The following is a 16,375-nucleotide window of genomic DNA, read 5'->3' on the forward strand; positions in this document are numbered from 1 at the left end:
AGGAGGGTGAGTTAAGCTCGCACACTATTCAAACTGAATAAATAAATAAATTAATAAAAAGTAAAAATAAAAAATACATAGGCTAAATAAATAATAAAAATAGTGTAAGAAGGAGTGTTCAGTTAACAGTAACAATACCCAGTTATAAAAGTACACAATTAAAAGCACTGAATTATAAATGTGAAGATTAGGAACAAGATGTACTTAAAGTATCAATAATAAAAGTACTTGACATGCAGAAATACCCCTTTTTATCATTTTATTATTTTTATGCCTCTGCGCCAGCGCTAGCCATTATGTTTTGTCTGAAAGGAGTTTGGAGGTCAAAGGGCAAGGTCACTACGACCATATTTATGTTTTACATGGTAATGCGATATCGTAAGAACCGTTTGAGGGATGGCTTTCAAACTCTGCACAAATGTCAACTGCCTCAGGGATGAACTGAGTAGATTTTGGAGGTCAGAGGTCAAAGGTCACAGTCGCTATGACAGTATATTTAATTTTATGCTGGCAAATGTGATATCTTGAGAATACTTTGAAGGATGTTCTTGTTTGCACAAATGTTCACTGTCACTCAAAGATGAAGTGAGTAGATTTTGGAGGTTTGAGGTCAAAGGTCAAGGTCACTATGACTGTGTTTATGTTTTGCTCGACAATGCCATATCTTAAGAACCCTTTGAGGGATTGTCTTCAAACTTTTCACAAAGGTTGACTGTGACTAAATGATGCACTGAGTAGACTTTGGAGGTCAAAGATCAAGGTCGCTGTGACCTTATGTTCATGTTATTTCTGGATGGTCTTCAAACTTTGCACAAATGTTGACTGTGACTCAAGGATGAACTGATTAGATTATGGAGGTCAAAGGTCAAGGTCGATGTGACCTTAATGCAAATGTTCATAATTAAGAATGTGTTATCTCTACAGTGCTTTGAGTGATGTTCTTTAAACTTTGCTTGTCAAAGATGGAGTCAATATGCATTGGAGGTCAGAGGTCAAAGGTCAAGGCCACTGTAATCTTGTGTAAATTTTGCTTGTGAACACCCAACACTAACCTTCCCAAACATTGCCTACAAAACACTCGTAATCTCTACCTCTACAAATGCTACAAACAGGCACCCAACCGTGCGGAGGCATACCACCACCATGCGGTATTTCTAGTTTATTTTATGTTATTGAAATATTCTGGATGTATTAACATCTCTGGAAAATGTTAATGTAACTGGGCCATGTAGAGATAATTAGATAAGTATTTTACTGTTGGTTAGTTTAATCAATGTCTGTTCATTTACATTTTGGTGTATCAGCCCTGATTGCAGCCTCACCATTGTATTTTCCTCTAGGCATAATGCAAGTACATTTACTCAAGTACTGTACTTTTGTAGTACTATTCTGAGGTAATTGCACTGTATACTTAAGGACTTTCATTTTATGCTATTTCAGAGCTGTGCACCAGAAACATATTAGCCCTCACACATGCTGGTCCACAGCTCCTCTCAAAGATGTCATTTCCCAACTACTTCTCCCAGCTACAGCCACTATCAGCATTGTGCAGGCGGAGGATCTGATTATGAGATTCATCTAAATGAGGAACTGCACTGGTGTGTGGCCGGAGAGGCAACAACTGCTCATGCTCTTTATATGAGCACCTTGAGTATGACTGCTCTACAGCAGCCTCATGAGGACATTTGGCACATCACTGCAAGCGAGGAAGTGGCTGCAGTCCAAAGCTTCATCTCTCAACACATCATTAAGGCTGTCCTAAATACATACAAATACTCCAACCCATGACCACTCTTTGCCTGCCTTCAGCACTCAAAAAATTGTTGCTGCTAATTGATACATTTAATTATTGTTTTAGATTATTTTTATTTGTATATGTTTTATATGTTTTTTCTTGCATGTCAGTGTTAGCTTGTTTAGCTACAGGGTCAGTGTAACTATGCCAGACCCTATGTTCCCTCCCAGCAGAACAGTCAAAGAGCATTTTATTCTCAGCAATAAGTATCACATGATCTTGAGTTGTCATGGATACTTATTCAAACGCTTATTAAAAGGGGGGTTATTATCATTATTAATATTAAACCACCATAAAGCCTTGATCATATTCTGTGATGGCAACATGCTGAATCTGTTCATGTTTCTCTCAGTTTTGTTCAGTTCAGTCAACACTGGTTAAACTGTTAACAGGTTGCATCTCCGTAACTGAACGGTTGATTCAATGAATCCATTTTTATTGTACTACAACCTTAAGCCTTTAAAATATTGGTGAAAGACATCCAGTGATGGCTCAACATATAAAATATGTACTGGACAAAAGGATCCTATGTTTTGAATTTTAAAAAAAGGGGGGGATAAAATCAGTTTTTTGTTCTGTAAACAGACCACAAACATCACAAAAGAATGAACAATATAGTTTCATATGCACTTTATTCAGATATTACCATGTTTAAACTTCTTGGCAAAGGAATATTGAATTTGTGGAATCCATTTTGAAAAATATCAGACAAGAAATACAAGCAGACCTGGTAAAAACAGATGGATATACTGAGAAAACCTAAAATATTAGAGAATCTTGAGCGTTGTTATGATGCGATGTATCTACTCTGTGCATTTGGTAGCTACAAAACCCCTTTGAAGTATTTCAAAGTATAATCAGAAATATTTCATCCAGGTCTGCATACAACAGCAGATCACATGACTTCCTGATCAAATACCATCCATTTACTGTCTGGATGACAATGACGATTAAAATGTCTCCAAGGAGGTGGCAGCAAAAGTGTAAGAAAAACAAAACAAAAAAAATTCTTCTATAACTGACAAGATGATTTCCCTTAACAGAAAGGATTCAACCTTTGACAGACTAACATTGATAAAACAAAACCCACAGACGCCACTGATGACCACAGTGAGGTAAAGGCTCCTTCTTCACACTGACTCCTGCACAGATCTCATAGCAAGAGAGATCGGAGGTCATGTCATTAGACAGAGGTGCCCTCTGTGGGTGCTGATGTCTTATTATCGTCAGGCTTCATGGCTGGGAACAGCAACACCTCCTGTGAAAAAAACAAAAACACAACTGTTAGCTGAGCTGACAAACTGAGGGGTTCTCTAATACAGCATGAACATAAAAGGAGGCAGATATAGTCTCCTTTTAGATCTCCACTTTCTTCATTTAATCTCACTGGAGAGAGTTTTTGTTTGACCCTGTAAATGTTCAGAGTCAGTTTGACACTAAAAGTGAAGAGTGTGTCGAACTGACACTGAATGTTAACACCATGTACTATGTTAACAATCAGGGCTGGAAATTACTGTTATTAGTGAGACTTTCTTATAGAACAGGGAAACATGAGGGTGTGAAAGTTGTGGTGGTCAAAAGTTTTCTTTAATAGTGATCAAGACTTTCAAAAATTCTTCCCTTAACCTGACCTGAGTGTTTTACATATCACATAGGGAATCAGATCAGAAAATGCACAGACTGGTTGTTTTGGAAGACAATGACAAACAACCTGTCTTGTCATTCAGGTATAAGGACTTACTGAAAAAAATGACCGCACCTGATTGCATCATGATTCATACGACAACTTTACCTTGATGTTGTTGGAGTCAGTCAGGAACATTGTGAGACGATCAATGCCCATTCCCCAGCCAGCAGTTGGTGGCAGACCATACTCCAGTGCTGTGCAGAAGTTCTCATCGATAAACATAGCTTCATCATCACCTTCAGCTTTGGCCTGAAAAAGATCCAAATCTGATGATTAACATGCACTGATGTACACACTCACACTGCAACAGTAAGGAGCTTGAACTTTTAAATAATGTGAAAATGTAACAGGGTAGAGGGGAAGAAATCAGTTTAGACTTTATACACACCTTGGCTTGCTGCTCAAAAAGCTCCCTCTGTTTAACTGGATCATTCAACTCAGTGTAAGCATTGCAGATTTCCTTCTTCATCACAAAGAGCTCAAAACGCTCTGTCAGGCCTTTCTGCGATCTATGCCTGTAACAATTAGGGAATTTCAGTATGAACCTGAGCATCACATTCTTAAATGATAAACATGAAGGTGAAACAACAACTCACCATTTTGCCAGGGGACTCATGATTTGAGGGTGATCACAGATGAATGTGGGGTTGATACACGTGACCTCAAGGAAATCTCCAACCAACTGTAGAGAAAAAAAGTGGTTTGTAAAGACCTCAAAGTAAGAAATAAATAAATAAATGGAGAGAAAGCAATAAACTGTATAACATGGTGATGTTTATCAATAGAGCACCTTGTCGAGGAGACGGGCAGTGGTTCTGGGTGCAGGACATTCAACTCCTTTCTGTGCGCACAGGTCGTCAAAGAATTTACGAGTCTCTGAAGACAAAAGTGTGAAAGAGAAAGATGAGAAATCAGAATGAGTGATACGCTATTACTGAGCTGTTGCTTTAGACTATACAAAAAATGTGAAATACAGGCATCAAATAAAAAATAATCCCTAAATTTGTGAAAGAAAGAAAAAAAGAAAGAAATTACAAAAGCTAATCTCACTTTGCAGAGGCGCTTCTCTTTTTTTTCTCACATAAAGTCTGTCTCAACATTTCTACAGAGTCTTACCATCACTGTCGTAGGAGTCAGGAGGAGGGAACTTGACTCCCATAATCTTCTCCAGGTCGTGCGTCATGCTCACTCTTCTGAATGGTGGAGTGAAGTCAATCTCATAGGCCTCTCCCTCCGGACCATCAGGGTGATAAGTCACCTTGTATCCACCAGTGATGTGTTTCACCATTCCTGAAGCAAAGAAGAAACCATTGAGTTCAGGAGACCAGTTTTGCTATTTGTACACATTTCCCGTGCATCCCGTATAAATAAATATTTTTGCGCTTTTTGTAACTCATCTGATGCAACAGCTGCATGCAGTGAAAACAAAAGCGAAACCACTTTGGGTGGGGACTTTCTTTGCCTGGACTAAGCCTCTAAGATAACACTTCCTCTCAGGCTGTGTACTACCAAAAAATTTTTTTATTTTGTACATGGTTGAGATTAAGTTTTCCTCTTGATGAAGATGAGTTTGTCACCTGAGAAAGAGGCTCACCTCGTAGAATGCTCCACATTGGCAGCATGTGATTGTAAAACCTCTTTGTGCATGTGATTTAATGTTGCATTTCCATATTTCTAAAGTTATTCTTTAAGTTACATTTTGTTTGATTTGACTGTTTTGCATACAAATGTAATGAAATGAAATAGTTGTCCGTTTAATCTTGTGTCATCAATGATGAAATAAACATCATGTTACTCACCACAGCCACACATCTATTTTTATTTTCTAACTAAAAATGCAGGGCTTTTGTGCATCTCCAGCATGTCTTTGCAGTAGAAACCGTAGAACAATTAACCAGAACAACATGTTTGATGTGCAAAACATAAGCACTGAAGTCTCTGTGGTCATTTTTCAACACTCTGGTGCTTTGTGCACAAAATGTAACCAGCAAAACTGCTCTGCAAACTTGTGGTTTGACAGTGGAAATCAACAATAAAAGTAGAAAGATGAATCAAATGGGCTTTCACTTACCTGAGAGTAGTTTCTCTGTGATTTCCATCAAGTCATGATAATCTGCATATGCCATGTAGAATTCACAGGTGGTGAACTCTGGATTGTGAGTCAGATCGATGCCTTCGTTCCTGAACTGACGACCAACCTCATACACTCTGTCTATTCCACCAACCACAAGCATCTGTGGGAAAGATGTGATTGTACAGTGTAAATATTTAAAACTTTCAGAAATGTAACAAGACTCTTCAATTAAAACTTGAAGTGAAGTTTGAAGTTGAAGTATAAAAAAATCTATGTATTTCTGTACAACTTTCACACCCCTGACTTAAGATTGAAATAATAGTAATAAGAAATTGCCTCTAAAAATGACTGATTACTGACATGGATGACTCTTCAAAGTGATGAGTGACTCTTGAAAAGTGTAATACCTTGTGGTAGAGCTCAGGAGCAATCCTCATGTACAGGTTCATATCCAGCTCATTATGGTAAGTAACAAATGGACGGGCCACTGCTCCACCAGGAATAATGTTCATCATTGGTGTCTCAATCTAAAGGATTCAGCAAAGCAAGATCACAGGCTCAAATTTGAACTGCAAATGTGGAACAAATGCACAAACTATTGCACAGAGCTTTCTTTTATAAAATCCTTAGTTTGTACAAATTTAAGTATACATTTGTGTAAACATTTTTCCACTAAAGCTAAAGACTTAAGACAAGTCTTGTTGCAAAATGTTTATTTACAAAAAAACTGTTCTGATTAACACATCTGATTGGTTGTGTGACGTGGTCAACTTCGATGTCTCAAGACGCTTCAAGCTCAAGCTCCAATTCTTACCTCCAAAAATCCCAGCTGGTCCAGGAAGTTGCGCAGGTATGTGATGATTTTGGAGCGAGTTATAAACTTCTGCCTCACGTAGTCATTGAGAATCAGATCCAAGTAGCGTTGGCGGTATCGTGTTTCCTTTAAGAGAAAGATGTGATGAGAAAAAATGCTTCAACATCAGTTACTGCTGTTGTAAGGGCAGATCAATTAGTCTCCCTCCCATCAACACTGGCTACTGTGACCAAATTCACAGCAAAATTAGCATCAACACAGAAAAACGTTGAGGTTTTCCACTTTTATGAAACTGAAACTAGGCCTGGTTGCATGCCCTAGATAAACTGGAAACTTCTCTTCAGGTGCAAACTTTGTTATGAGACCAAACATTCTCATACTGACGTGTCTTGTCATAGGAGGCCTCTATTCTAATGTGTTGAACCAGTAAGGCATGAATGCGGAGCACAGCAGAAGGCATGTTTGTGAAGTCTGTTACTACCATATACTAAATCCAGTTCAACCCACGAGTTCAATTTCCTGTGCATGCCTTTCATTCTGCAAATGCTTGAGAAAGAAAATCTGTCATACAACTACAGAAATATCACTCTCTAAATGTGGTATTTACAGAGATGTGTGATTTTGTTATTTGGTGTGTCTAATCATGGTGGCCATTACCTTGTCTTTGAGGCCAAAGTGGAGGTGGGGCAGCATGTGCAAACAAGGTGACAGCAGGGTCATCTCAATGGGAATGATGCTCAACTCCCCCTTTTTAGTCTTCCCTGGGTTACCACGGACACCAATAATGTCACCGCGGCGGAGTTTGTTGTTGATGGCCACAAAGTCTTCCTCAGACTTGTAGTTCCTGATGGAGTAAAACAAGATATAGAAAACTGAACTCACTGCACTCTTAAGTATCCTCATAGAGAAAAACCAAAATGTGATAATATGAATAACTTGACAAAACAATCACATAAACAAACAAATGTAATGACAAGTTGAATTTGCAGCTTGGGTTGACTGCTGGAGTGGTTCTGCAATCCGTTTTTTTGCTGCAAATAGCCAATGAATTTCCCCACTAACATTATGGACATTTGCTCCAATAAGAAGCAATAACTCTCAGTATAAATTACGTTTAGTTTTTTTTTTTGGCTGTCATACTGTACCTTGAGTTCGCCATAACTTGCAACTTGACACCTTCACCTCGCAAGTCATAGAAAAGCAGCTTGGCACCAGAAGCCCTCTTGGCATGGATGCGGCCTGCCAATCGTATATGAAGTTTAACAGTGTACCTACTGCTGAATAACACCATACAGATTAAACAGCAAATACATTTAAAAATCATAAAATACTCCTAGTACCTGATACATTGAGAACAACATCTGTCAGCTGGTCTCCGGGCTGTAGATGATTGTATTTCTCAATGAACTCTGTGAGTGACAAGTCTACGTGGTACTTGTGTGGGTACGGGTCCTCCACTGTGCCCTTAAGGTCCTGGATGGCCTGGGAGCGGATCTTGAAGTATTGCTACATAAGAGAGAAACAGATTATTGAGCTTATACCAAAGAAAACCATTTACACACCAATATTTACAAATATTTCACAAGTTCAGAGTAGGGTATAATGACCATACTAAAATCTTACATTTGGGTCAAGCGTCTCCTCATCCAACCCACAGACATTTTGCACTCCCTGATCATTGGTTTCCTTTTTTTGTTCCACCTGATCTTTGATCTTGGCTTCTTTCTCAGCTGCTTTCTTCTCAGCTTTCATTCGTCTCTTCAGCTCACTGATAAAGAAGAAAAAAAAAATAGATTGGATATTAAATTGTTTGTTAATATACAAATGTAACTGAAATGTAACAGATGTTCGAATTGTTCAATCAAAATTAAAAAGTGCACACAAATATGATTTCCCACACAACCACTCGGAATAGTTTACTCTGGTGTCTGAAAAAAGCAAAACAAACAAACAAACAAACAAAATGGGATGGCACAATCTAATCCTAGGTCTTCTGTCTAACAACAGAAGCACAACAAATAACCATGCAAAATGGAAAGGGGACCACATTTGCTCTGATGACAAAAGGTTGGTTGTTTTTCTCACTGGAATGGAAAAGCCACCAACCTTTTGTCACCTCTCCATCGGTTCCCGTAAATTAGAGCTGGGACTGGAGCTGTGGGTGGGGATGCACATTTTAACCACTGTCCCCTGACCCCAAGGGCTTGCCACAGCTGTTGTCTGGCTGCCCTGATCAGACACAGCATGCTGAGCTACCACAGTCAGTAGGCACACCTGAGAAAATAGACATATATACAAATACAGTGTCCAGAATATACTGAAAAGGATGTCTTTGGCCCACCAGGCAGAATTGTACACTGCTGGGGTGATATAAGTCTATTAGTCTGCACCAACATGCATTGAAGTAAAAACAAAAATCAATAGACTTAAGTACATTGAGAAACTCGTAGTGAATTTGACATCAGATTAGGTTTATTTTCGGTTGGCCAAGCGGGCGTGTCAGGTAAAACACAGGGGTAAATGCACTTAGCATCACTTAAGCATTATTCTGACGCTTGTCTACGCCTGAAACATAAAACAACAAAGCGCTCTGCTACCGCAATTAAACATTTCATGTATTAAAACTAATATATAGCACAATGGAATACGAAATCAACGTGTGGTAGGCATTTCTTTGAATGTAGTTTGGATCTTGTAGTTTTACTGATTAGTAAAATGCACTATCGCGAATGACTTCGACTCATTTTCAAGACTACAACTCCCAGGGACACAGACGAACTTACTCCTGGGATGTGTAGTCTTACCGTGTACCTCCATATGGAGCCCTCACTTCGATATCACCCTCTGACCTGATGTAACATTTTGTAATATTGCAAAGCCAAATCGAAACGGTCGCACTTGTTGAAGGAGCGAATTATTTGAGGAAAATAACACAGTGTGAGAGTTGGAGAAGGTTTTAAATGCGATGGAAGAAATGAACACGCTTACTTTTTGCTGAGTTTCTCTCCGTCCACCGCTGTCACGTCGGCCATGTTCTCAGTGCTGCACCCGGAAAGATCAACGGACGTGCATGCGCCGCAAAAACGCGAGAGAAGTTGACGGTGCGTTTGTGGGACTGTCGGAAATTAGGAAAACGGAAACAGACAAAACACACTAAAATTCACAGAATTCTCACCATTAGTTTTTCACATGAATGCTGGTTGACAAGAAATGTTTACCTGACAGTAGTAATAATCAAAGATCAGGGAGTTAAATGGACAGATAGATAACTGACTTACATTGGCTTTCTTAAATCAGTAAATACCTCGCATCTCTACAGACAACCACGCTGCTAAACTGCAGCCTCATGTTAGACTCAGCTTAAATGTTTCGATTGTAACCTTTACTATTACAAAGATCTACATTTAGTCTGTAACAACACACTTCTGTACTATAATTTATCATGTGATGTGATGTATACACTTACAGTGTATAAATAAACTGAATATTTGAATAACTAAACATAACTATAAATGATAAACATGTACTGTAGCCTATAGTAGGTTGTATATGAGGATGGTAGCAGGATTAATGGAGTCATAGGTGCAGCTGTTGACATAACTGTCATCATTTGTTTTCCAACTTGAAGGGTCATCCTTTTTAGTAAAGTAAAATAGTAAACCCAGCAATAGTGTCAGTATGAAAAACAGAACTCAGAAAGAAGACTTAGTGATGATGTTTAAAAAAGGAGGGATGACTTCTTTCAACTGTTTTCTGTTAAATATTCATAGACACATTTCTGAAGACATATTTTGTAGATCTAGAGCTTTTAGAGGCTAAACACTTGCGGACACTAAGAGTGTCCTTTAAAAAACAGAAGAATTGTAGACCCAACACATAACATACAACAACATATCCTCAATGCACATGTACAGCATATATTAGTATCTGTAATGAAGTGGCTAAATATTCCCATAACATGCTTTATGTTTGTTAGCAGAAGATCATCAACCTCCAGTCAAGTATTCTTGTCAAGTAGTTTATAGCAAAACATGAAAAAAAGCTCAAAGGCCTAACATTTAAAGTATATATGTTTAATATAGATAGCAGCAAGTTTACAAAAAATTATTTGCAAGAGAATAAAAATGTCCCAACAAAAGCCAAATATATAGAAAGATTTTTTTTCTCCCAAGGGTGATTATTTGACAATTGTTCACATTGTTATAAACAAAAAGGCAAAATTTCCCCCTTGCTATTTCCAGGACTAACAAAAAACTGTTTACTAGTAGAGTGGGTCTCCTGTGTTAGGAGCATTGACCATATAAAAAAAGATAGGAGTGAAGAAACTTTAAAGATGTTACAGATGTGTGGAGTAGGAACATGGTTTTTGGAAAACGATGATATTAGGCTTAGAACAAATTAGGGATAAATTAATTGAATATTGATGTTTTGAAGAATTTTAAATTCATACTGTTTCTAAATGACAAGAAACAGAAATCTAGTACACATTGATGTTCCGGACAAGAAGGTATGTGAGGGTCACATGACATCCTGGTAACTCAGAGGCCCTGAGAGAAAACAGAAAGATTAGGATTCACTGCACCAGTAAACAGTAAGCCTGGATATAACACAAACCTCCACATTAACCCTATAAGCAAGAACAGAATACAGGAGACTGACAAACAATTAATGACCCTTGTCTCATCGAAAAAAAAAAATCTATGTCTGAGATGGTTGCTGAGAAGAGAAATTAGCATTTTAACTGAAAGATTTCAAATTGGTTTCAGGCGGCGCTCAAAGCATTAGAAAATGTTTCAACAAGCAACATAAATAATAGAAAGAACATCTATTTTGGTTACTCTTTTATGTTGAAAATGGGAGAGGCTATATAGAAAAATATATATTCAAAAACTAACATCTACATTTACAGTATATTAGCTGCATAGCAGTTTCAGAGAAAATTTGTCTGCATCTACGTTGTATAACATAAATGCTATGGATACTTCAGTACAAACAAGTTAGATGCATGACAGAAATTGCACAACACATTTATCAACCACAACCACATTTACCTGGTCACTGTTGTCGAGCATTTAAAGCACACTTAACATCTTATGGCTTAAAACATACTAGTTAATGAGGACTAATCATCGCTGATGGGGCCAGCTGGTTGTTAAACAGACAACAAGGATAAAACATTAATCTGGTCAATATAGCAACATATCCTCAAGGCACATGTACAGCATACACTAGTCTAAAGTGACATTTTAGGAAAGAATTAACCATTTAAACACCTGTGTTGGTATTAAAATAACTGGTAATGTTGAAAGCCACATCTTGTTCTATTGCAGGAAACATAGAAAGTTAGAGTTTGTAGCATCTTGAGAAAAAAATGAGAACTTTTATCAACAATCCCCCTCGTTTCCACAGAATAATACACTTATACATTTCCAATGTCCAGTTACACTACAAATACACAAATGAGGAAACTGTAATTCCAAAAAAGTAATTACCTCCCCAGTATGTGTATAAAAGAACATTCTGGATGTAAATGAGATATTTACAGCCATGCTGTATAATCACATTCATTACTGTATTCATAGTAAAAATACTGAAATTTGTTGATCCTATTTTGAGGGATTTTTTAAAATTTGTTTTGACAGTAAAAACTCCTGAAGTTTGGTGTCATTTTCCCTGCTGTTAACTATGTGGTCAAAAAGGACTATAGGGCCTGCGGTCCACTTACATGTACATTGTATATTAATTCCTCTAAGTCACACAAGAGTTACTTTGCAAAGGAATGTATATATTATTCAGAGTGTCAGGGCCTAAACACCTTGCTGTCATCAGTACAGTTAAAAAAAGGTCTGGACACAAGTATGATTACGGGAAACAGTTTAGATAATAACCAACACACAAATAAGTTAGATTATGCTTCTCCAAAAGGAGGCACAGGTACTACACCGATACAAACTTTGTAAAACAAACAAAAACAAATAAAATCATAAATACTCAACACTGGAAATCTTAGTTCTTCTATTTCACAAGTTGAAGAAAGCCAATCACAGATAGCTCTTATCTCCAAAGTCAGGTTTCCTTCAGGAGTAGGGTCCCTTTAAAAACCACTCAAACTGCTCAAATTGACTCACTGTCGTTCCACAAATCACATTAGTCAAGTTTACATAATCTCCATCATAAAACAACAGCTGTTTCTGATTTTAAAGTGTAAAAAATGTAACTGTGTTTATGTGTTCCTAACAAACTGTACAGAGAAAACAAGACAACAAGGCATTAAACTGAGCTAATTCTGTCATAATCAGAGACCAGCCCCTTGTTCAGGCATACATTTACAGTAAAACTAAACATGACACAAACATGTTTTTTTTTTCTTTTGCCAAAACAACACAGACACACAAAAAAAGAAACAAAAAGAAAGAAAAGTGTGACAGCAGGACATCATGCCCAATAACAAATCTGTATATTTAGGATGGAAGAATATATCTATTCTTTTCTTAAAGTTAAATTCGAGAGTAGGAAAAAAAAGAAAATAAAAGCTCACGAGCCATAAAACTGGCCTGTCATCAGGATTTATGCAAAGCAAGATTTGAGTCAAACTTTGGTCCTGAGGTCACTGGCCAACTGCAGAGGAGAACATTAAATCTGTAGAACCTGTACAGGAAAAACATGTAAAACGGGCTCTATTCCTGCATGTTAATACCGTAACCCAGATGAGATGTATGATTTACAGATGTAGACAGCAAACTATTGCAGCTCCTCAACATTCACTAAATCCATCACAGTAATAAAACTGGTGAAAAGGCTCTTTTCTAGCTGGTTTATGAATACTATTCCAGTTCATGCGTGCCTGACGCAGAATAATGCCATCAAAATGACACTAAAACACATAATGATCCAACCCATATGACAAAAATTATATTAATATACCTTATTACATTCTACTCTCTCTACTGTAGAAGTGTGTATTTAAATAAAAGTTATATGTCACCTGAAATTCCAAAATTTGAATAAAAATGTTTTGATCCACATTTTTCCTCATTTGTCCAGATTTCTAAGCTGGTTTACAGGTATAAATAATGCATTAGGTTTGGGGAGTTAAAAGTTAAAATTAAAACTTAGATGTAACATAGTTGCCAATGTGATGCTCTGTTATATTTAATTCAGTGATACTGGCTTAAAAGTATCACTTTTAATTGTAGTGGAGATATTTTTGCGAGTCTGCTTGACTACAGAAACGCTTCCATGCAAACACAGGATAGCAATGACAATAATTTCTGATCCAGGTGCATGTTAAAAAAAAATGTATATTCTTCACTGTAAACAATGAGGAAGAAGCGGCTGAAATAATAAAGCCACCTCTCGTGGGACTGTACTGTACCCTCAATGAGTTAAGTGGTCACAAAGAACAGCATCATAAAGTGCTGAATACACAAGTAAAAAAAAAAAAAAGAAAAAGAAAAAGTCTCAGCCAATATTTGTTATATTTCTACCACCACGCTTTCTTAAACAATTCATCTCTTTGTAATGTATTAAAAGGAGAATTTGTTGTAAAAAGTAGCAGAGTGACACAGTTTGGTTTGGATGAATACAGACTAAATGTTAGCCTGAACACATTTGCTCACCTACATTACAAAGCGCTATCTGGTCACAGTGGCGGAAATTGCAAAGTATCTGATACTGACAGATATGTTTCGCAGCTGTAGGTGACATCTTCACTGCACTGACACTGACAGCTGACACTGACACTGACAGCTGCTCACTGTACTACAAACATTCTTTTATAGGTATTAATGTACCAAACAAGCCTAAACAGGTCATAGATAGAAAAAATACTATGCAACTTTACTTATACACCTACTGAGTGCAGTTTCTTTCTATGTCATATCATTAACGAAAACCTAAGCCACTTTGTGGGCTATGAGTGACAGCTAGAGTGAATTTATACATATTATCAGACATAAGCTAGCTGCTACAACTTTGAAATAATTAGCACCCACATATGATAGGCACCTGTTTGTAACTACACATCAGATTAGTGTAGAAAATGTTTCTATTTATTTCTGTAGTCTGCTGTCTTCTACTTTTCAGTTCCTTTCCTCCCCTCTACCCCTCTAACCTTTTTTCACTACACGTTCTGCACTGTTGGGAAAATAATTTCAATTTCAACAGCGGTCACCTTCAACATCTTTGACGTATTCAACCAGACATACCACAGTCTGTCCAAACTTTCCTGCCCTACCACACACTCCACCCTCAATGCAAACCACCCCCCCAAAAAACACAAAAGAAGCATTAAAGGGAACACTATTCATGGAAACCACTAAACACTTTGGAGAACACTTTAGAAAACACTAGAAGAATCGAAAGATGATGCAGACAACATCACTGACAATCTACTTACAGATATAAACAAAACTTCACAAGTTAAATGAATTCCAGGTCTGATAAGTTATTGTCTCTCGGAAAGCTGAAGAAAAGGGTAGAATTCCACCTCTCTCATCAGACAGTAACGACAATTTTTCTCACATTGTTCTCATCTGGAATCCACCTCATGTTTCACATGTATGTTTTAACAATGGGGAGTCACTGAGTCATTAAATGAATAAGAGACATTTGCTTTTTCTTAGTCAGCCTGCTCAGCCAAGAAACTCCAAGCCAAATTCCAAGCTCACTATCTGGATTTTTTAGTTTATGATCATTAACATTTATGCCACTTATTCTGCCATCTTTTTTGGGAAGAGACTGGCTCAGCAAGGCCAGCAGCACTTAACAATCTTTAGCTCACCTTCACAGTTCTTTCCCTAATAATTCTTCGGTTCTGAAGGAGACCAACTTAAGTATTAGTAGGGCAGAAAAACATCAGGTGAGCAGATATAAACACATAATGCTCAGGTTGCCTTAAACTAATTCATAAATGCTTCCCTGCATATAACGGAGAAAATTTGGACTTCTTTTTGCCTATATTTCACAATTATTTCAGATAAAAAATAAAAGACAAATACGTGAACCTTTATGAAGGCTAGTATGAACGAGTTAAGCTACTACCAGACTCCTGCAGGCTGACCAGCAGATCATCAATCTTCTCCATGTTCTGCGAGGCAGACATGCTGTTCTGCACGGTCACAGACTGAGACAGGGATTGGCTGAGCAGTGACTGGATGTGTGCGTCACTCTCTCTTTGGTTCTGGCCAGACTGGCTGATGGCTATTATCTGATCCGACAGTGTGTTTCCTGGAGTGTTCATCAACTGGCCACATCCTGTGAGGAGGGAACAGATAAGTCAAAATGAGTAAACACCCATGAAAGAGGAGACATTTCGATGATACACTGTTTAGTTCATCAATCTAAAATATCAGTGTATTGTCATATCAGAATATGATTCATCTGAAGGCCAATTGTTGATCATACTGAATTTCTGCTGCACTCATAAAAAACCTAATGACGCTTTGAAAACATTATAATAAAATGAATTACTTTATAATTTATTGTACAGTGAAGAGGGGGATGAAATAAGATAAGTAGCACTTTACAAATAACAGATTATAAATGAATAGTGAAATTTGTGAATCAGTGTCACAGTTCAGTCTCTGAAAGAAGAATTAAAAGCTTCCCTATTTACTGTCCCATTATACTTCTGTGTCATGTGAAACTGAATGAGCTAAATTGAATTTTGGCCACTTGGGGGCAGCAGAAACAAGCTGTGAACACAACACTGACATCACCTTTTCAGCAGGAACAAGGGTAATGTTAGTGTTAATGACAAATCTAAGTCTAATATTCACTCTCTTTTAGTCTTGTTTTGGACTCCTGAGAAAAAATATCTGGTAGCTGCTAATAGCTGCTAAATCTTCCATTATGTTCTCCAAGTAGTCACTAAATGTGTCTGCTTTTGGGTTCTGGGTAGATAGTGTGCGGTGGGTTTTTCTAACTTTTTATTTATTTATTTATTTTTGGCTAAAAACAGTTGTCTGCTGAATCTGGAAACAAGGCAGATAACAGCAGTAAGAG

The 16,375-nt window shown here is 37.5% G+C and overlaps 2 protein-coding genes across 5 annotated transcripts in view; both read right to left on the reverse strand.

Moving 5' to 3' along the window:
• Positions 1 to 2,410: 2,410 nt before the first annotated feature.
• Positions 2,411 to 9,470, reverse strand: kars1 (lysyl-tRNA synthetase 1). 2 transcript variants are annotated; one of them, XM_041043252.1, is made up of 15 exons: positions 9,359 to 9,470; positions 8,477 to 8,644; positions 7,994 to 8,138; positions 7,711 to 7,876; positions 7,516 to 7,609; positions 7,028 to 7,214; positions 6,371 to 6,496; positions 5,964 to 6,083; positions 5,554 to 5,716; positions 4,599 to 4,772; positions 4,273 to 4,358; positions 4,079 to 4,164; positions 3,871 to 3,997; positions 3,588 to 3,731; positions 2,411 to 3,053 (listed from the first exon to the last, which is right to left on the reverse strand). In XM_041043252.1, exons 2-15 carry the CDS (start codon positions 8,614 to 8,616, stop codon positions 2,979 to 2,981), a joined length of 1,833 nt encoding a protein of 610 aa, XP_040899186.1. In that variant the 5' UTR covers positions 8,617 to 8,644; positions 9,359 to 9,470; the 3' UTR covers positions 2,411 to 2,978. The 2 variants fall into 2 exon arrangements, with proteins under 2 accessions (XP_040899186.1, XP_040899194.1); XM_041043260.1 differs by lacking the exon at positions 8,477 to 8,644 and having other exon boundaries at positions 9,359 to 9,459.
• A 963-nt stretch (positions 9,471 to 10,433) lies between these two features.
• The window catches only part of nfat5b (nuclear factor of activated T cells 5b), a 37,141-nt gene continuing 31,199 nt past the window's right edge, over positions 10,434 to 16,375 (reverse strand). For all 3 annotated transcript variants that reach the window (XM_041033139.1, XM_041033147.1, XM_041033156.1), the window contains exon 13: positions 10,434 to 15,625. In XM_041033139.1, the coding sequence (XP_040889073.1) occupies positions 15,387 to 15,625 (239 nt within the window). In that variant the 3' untranslated portion in view covers positions 10,434 to 15,386. The remainder of the gene's footprint in view (positions 15,626 to 16,375) is intronic.

Source organism: Toxotes jaculatrix, chromosome 1 (genome assembly GCF_017976425.1).
Source record: "Toxotes jaculatrix isolate fToxJac2 chromosome 1, fToxJac2.pri, whole genome shotgun sequence".
In the NCBI taxonomy this organism is placed as follows: Eukaryota; Metazoa; Chordata; class Actinopteri; family Toxotidae; genus Toxotes; species Toxotes jaculatrix.

What these genes read in the sequence shown, in the direction of transcription:
- kars1 (XM_041043252.1), bottom strand. Translation starts at nt 8,616, where the DNA reads ATGCTGTGTCTGATCAGGGCAGCCAGACAACAGCTGTGGCAAGCCCTT. An exon ending in CAAGTTATGGCGAACTCAAG is followed by an intron (nt 7,215 to 7,515) that starts GTACAGTATGAC and finishes TTACTCCATCAG; the next exon opens with GAACTACAAGTCTGAGGAAG. An exon ending in TTTTTGAGCAGCAAGCCAAG is followed by an intron (nt 3,732 to 3,870) that starts GTGTGTATAAAG and finishes GATCTTTTTCAG; the next exon opens with GCCAAAGCTGAAGGTGATGA.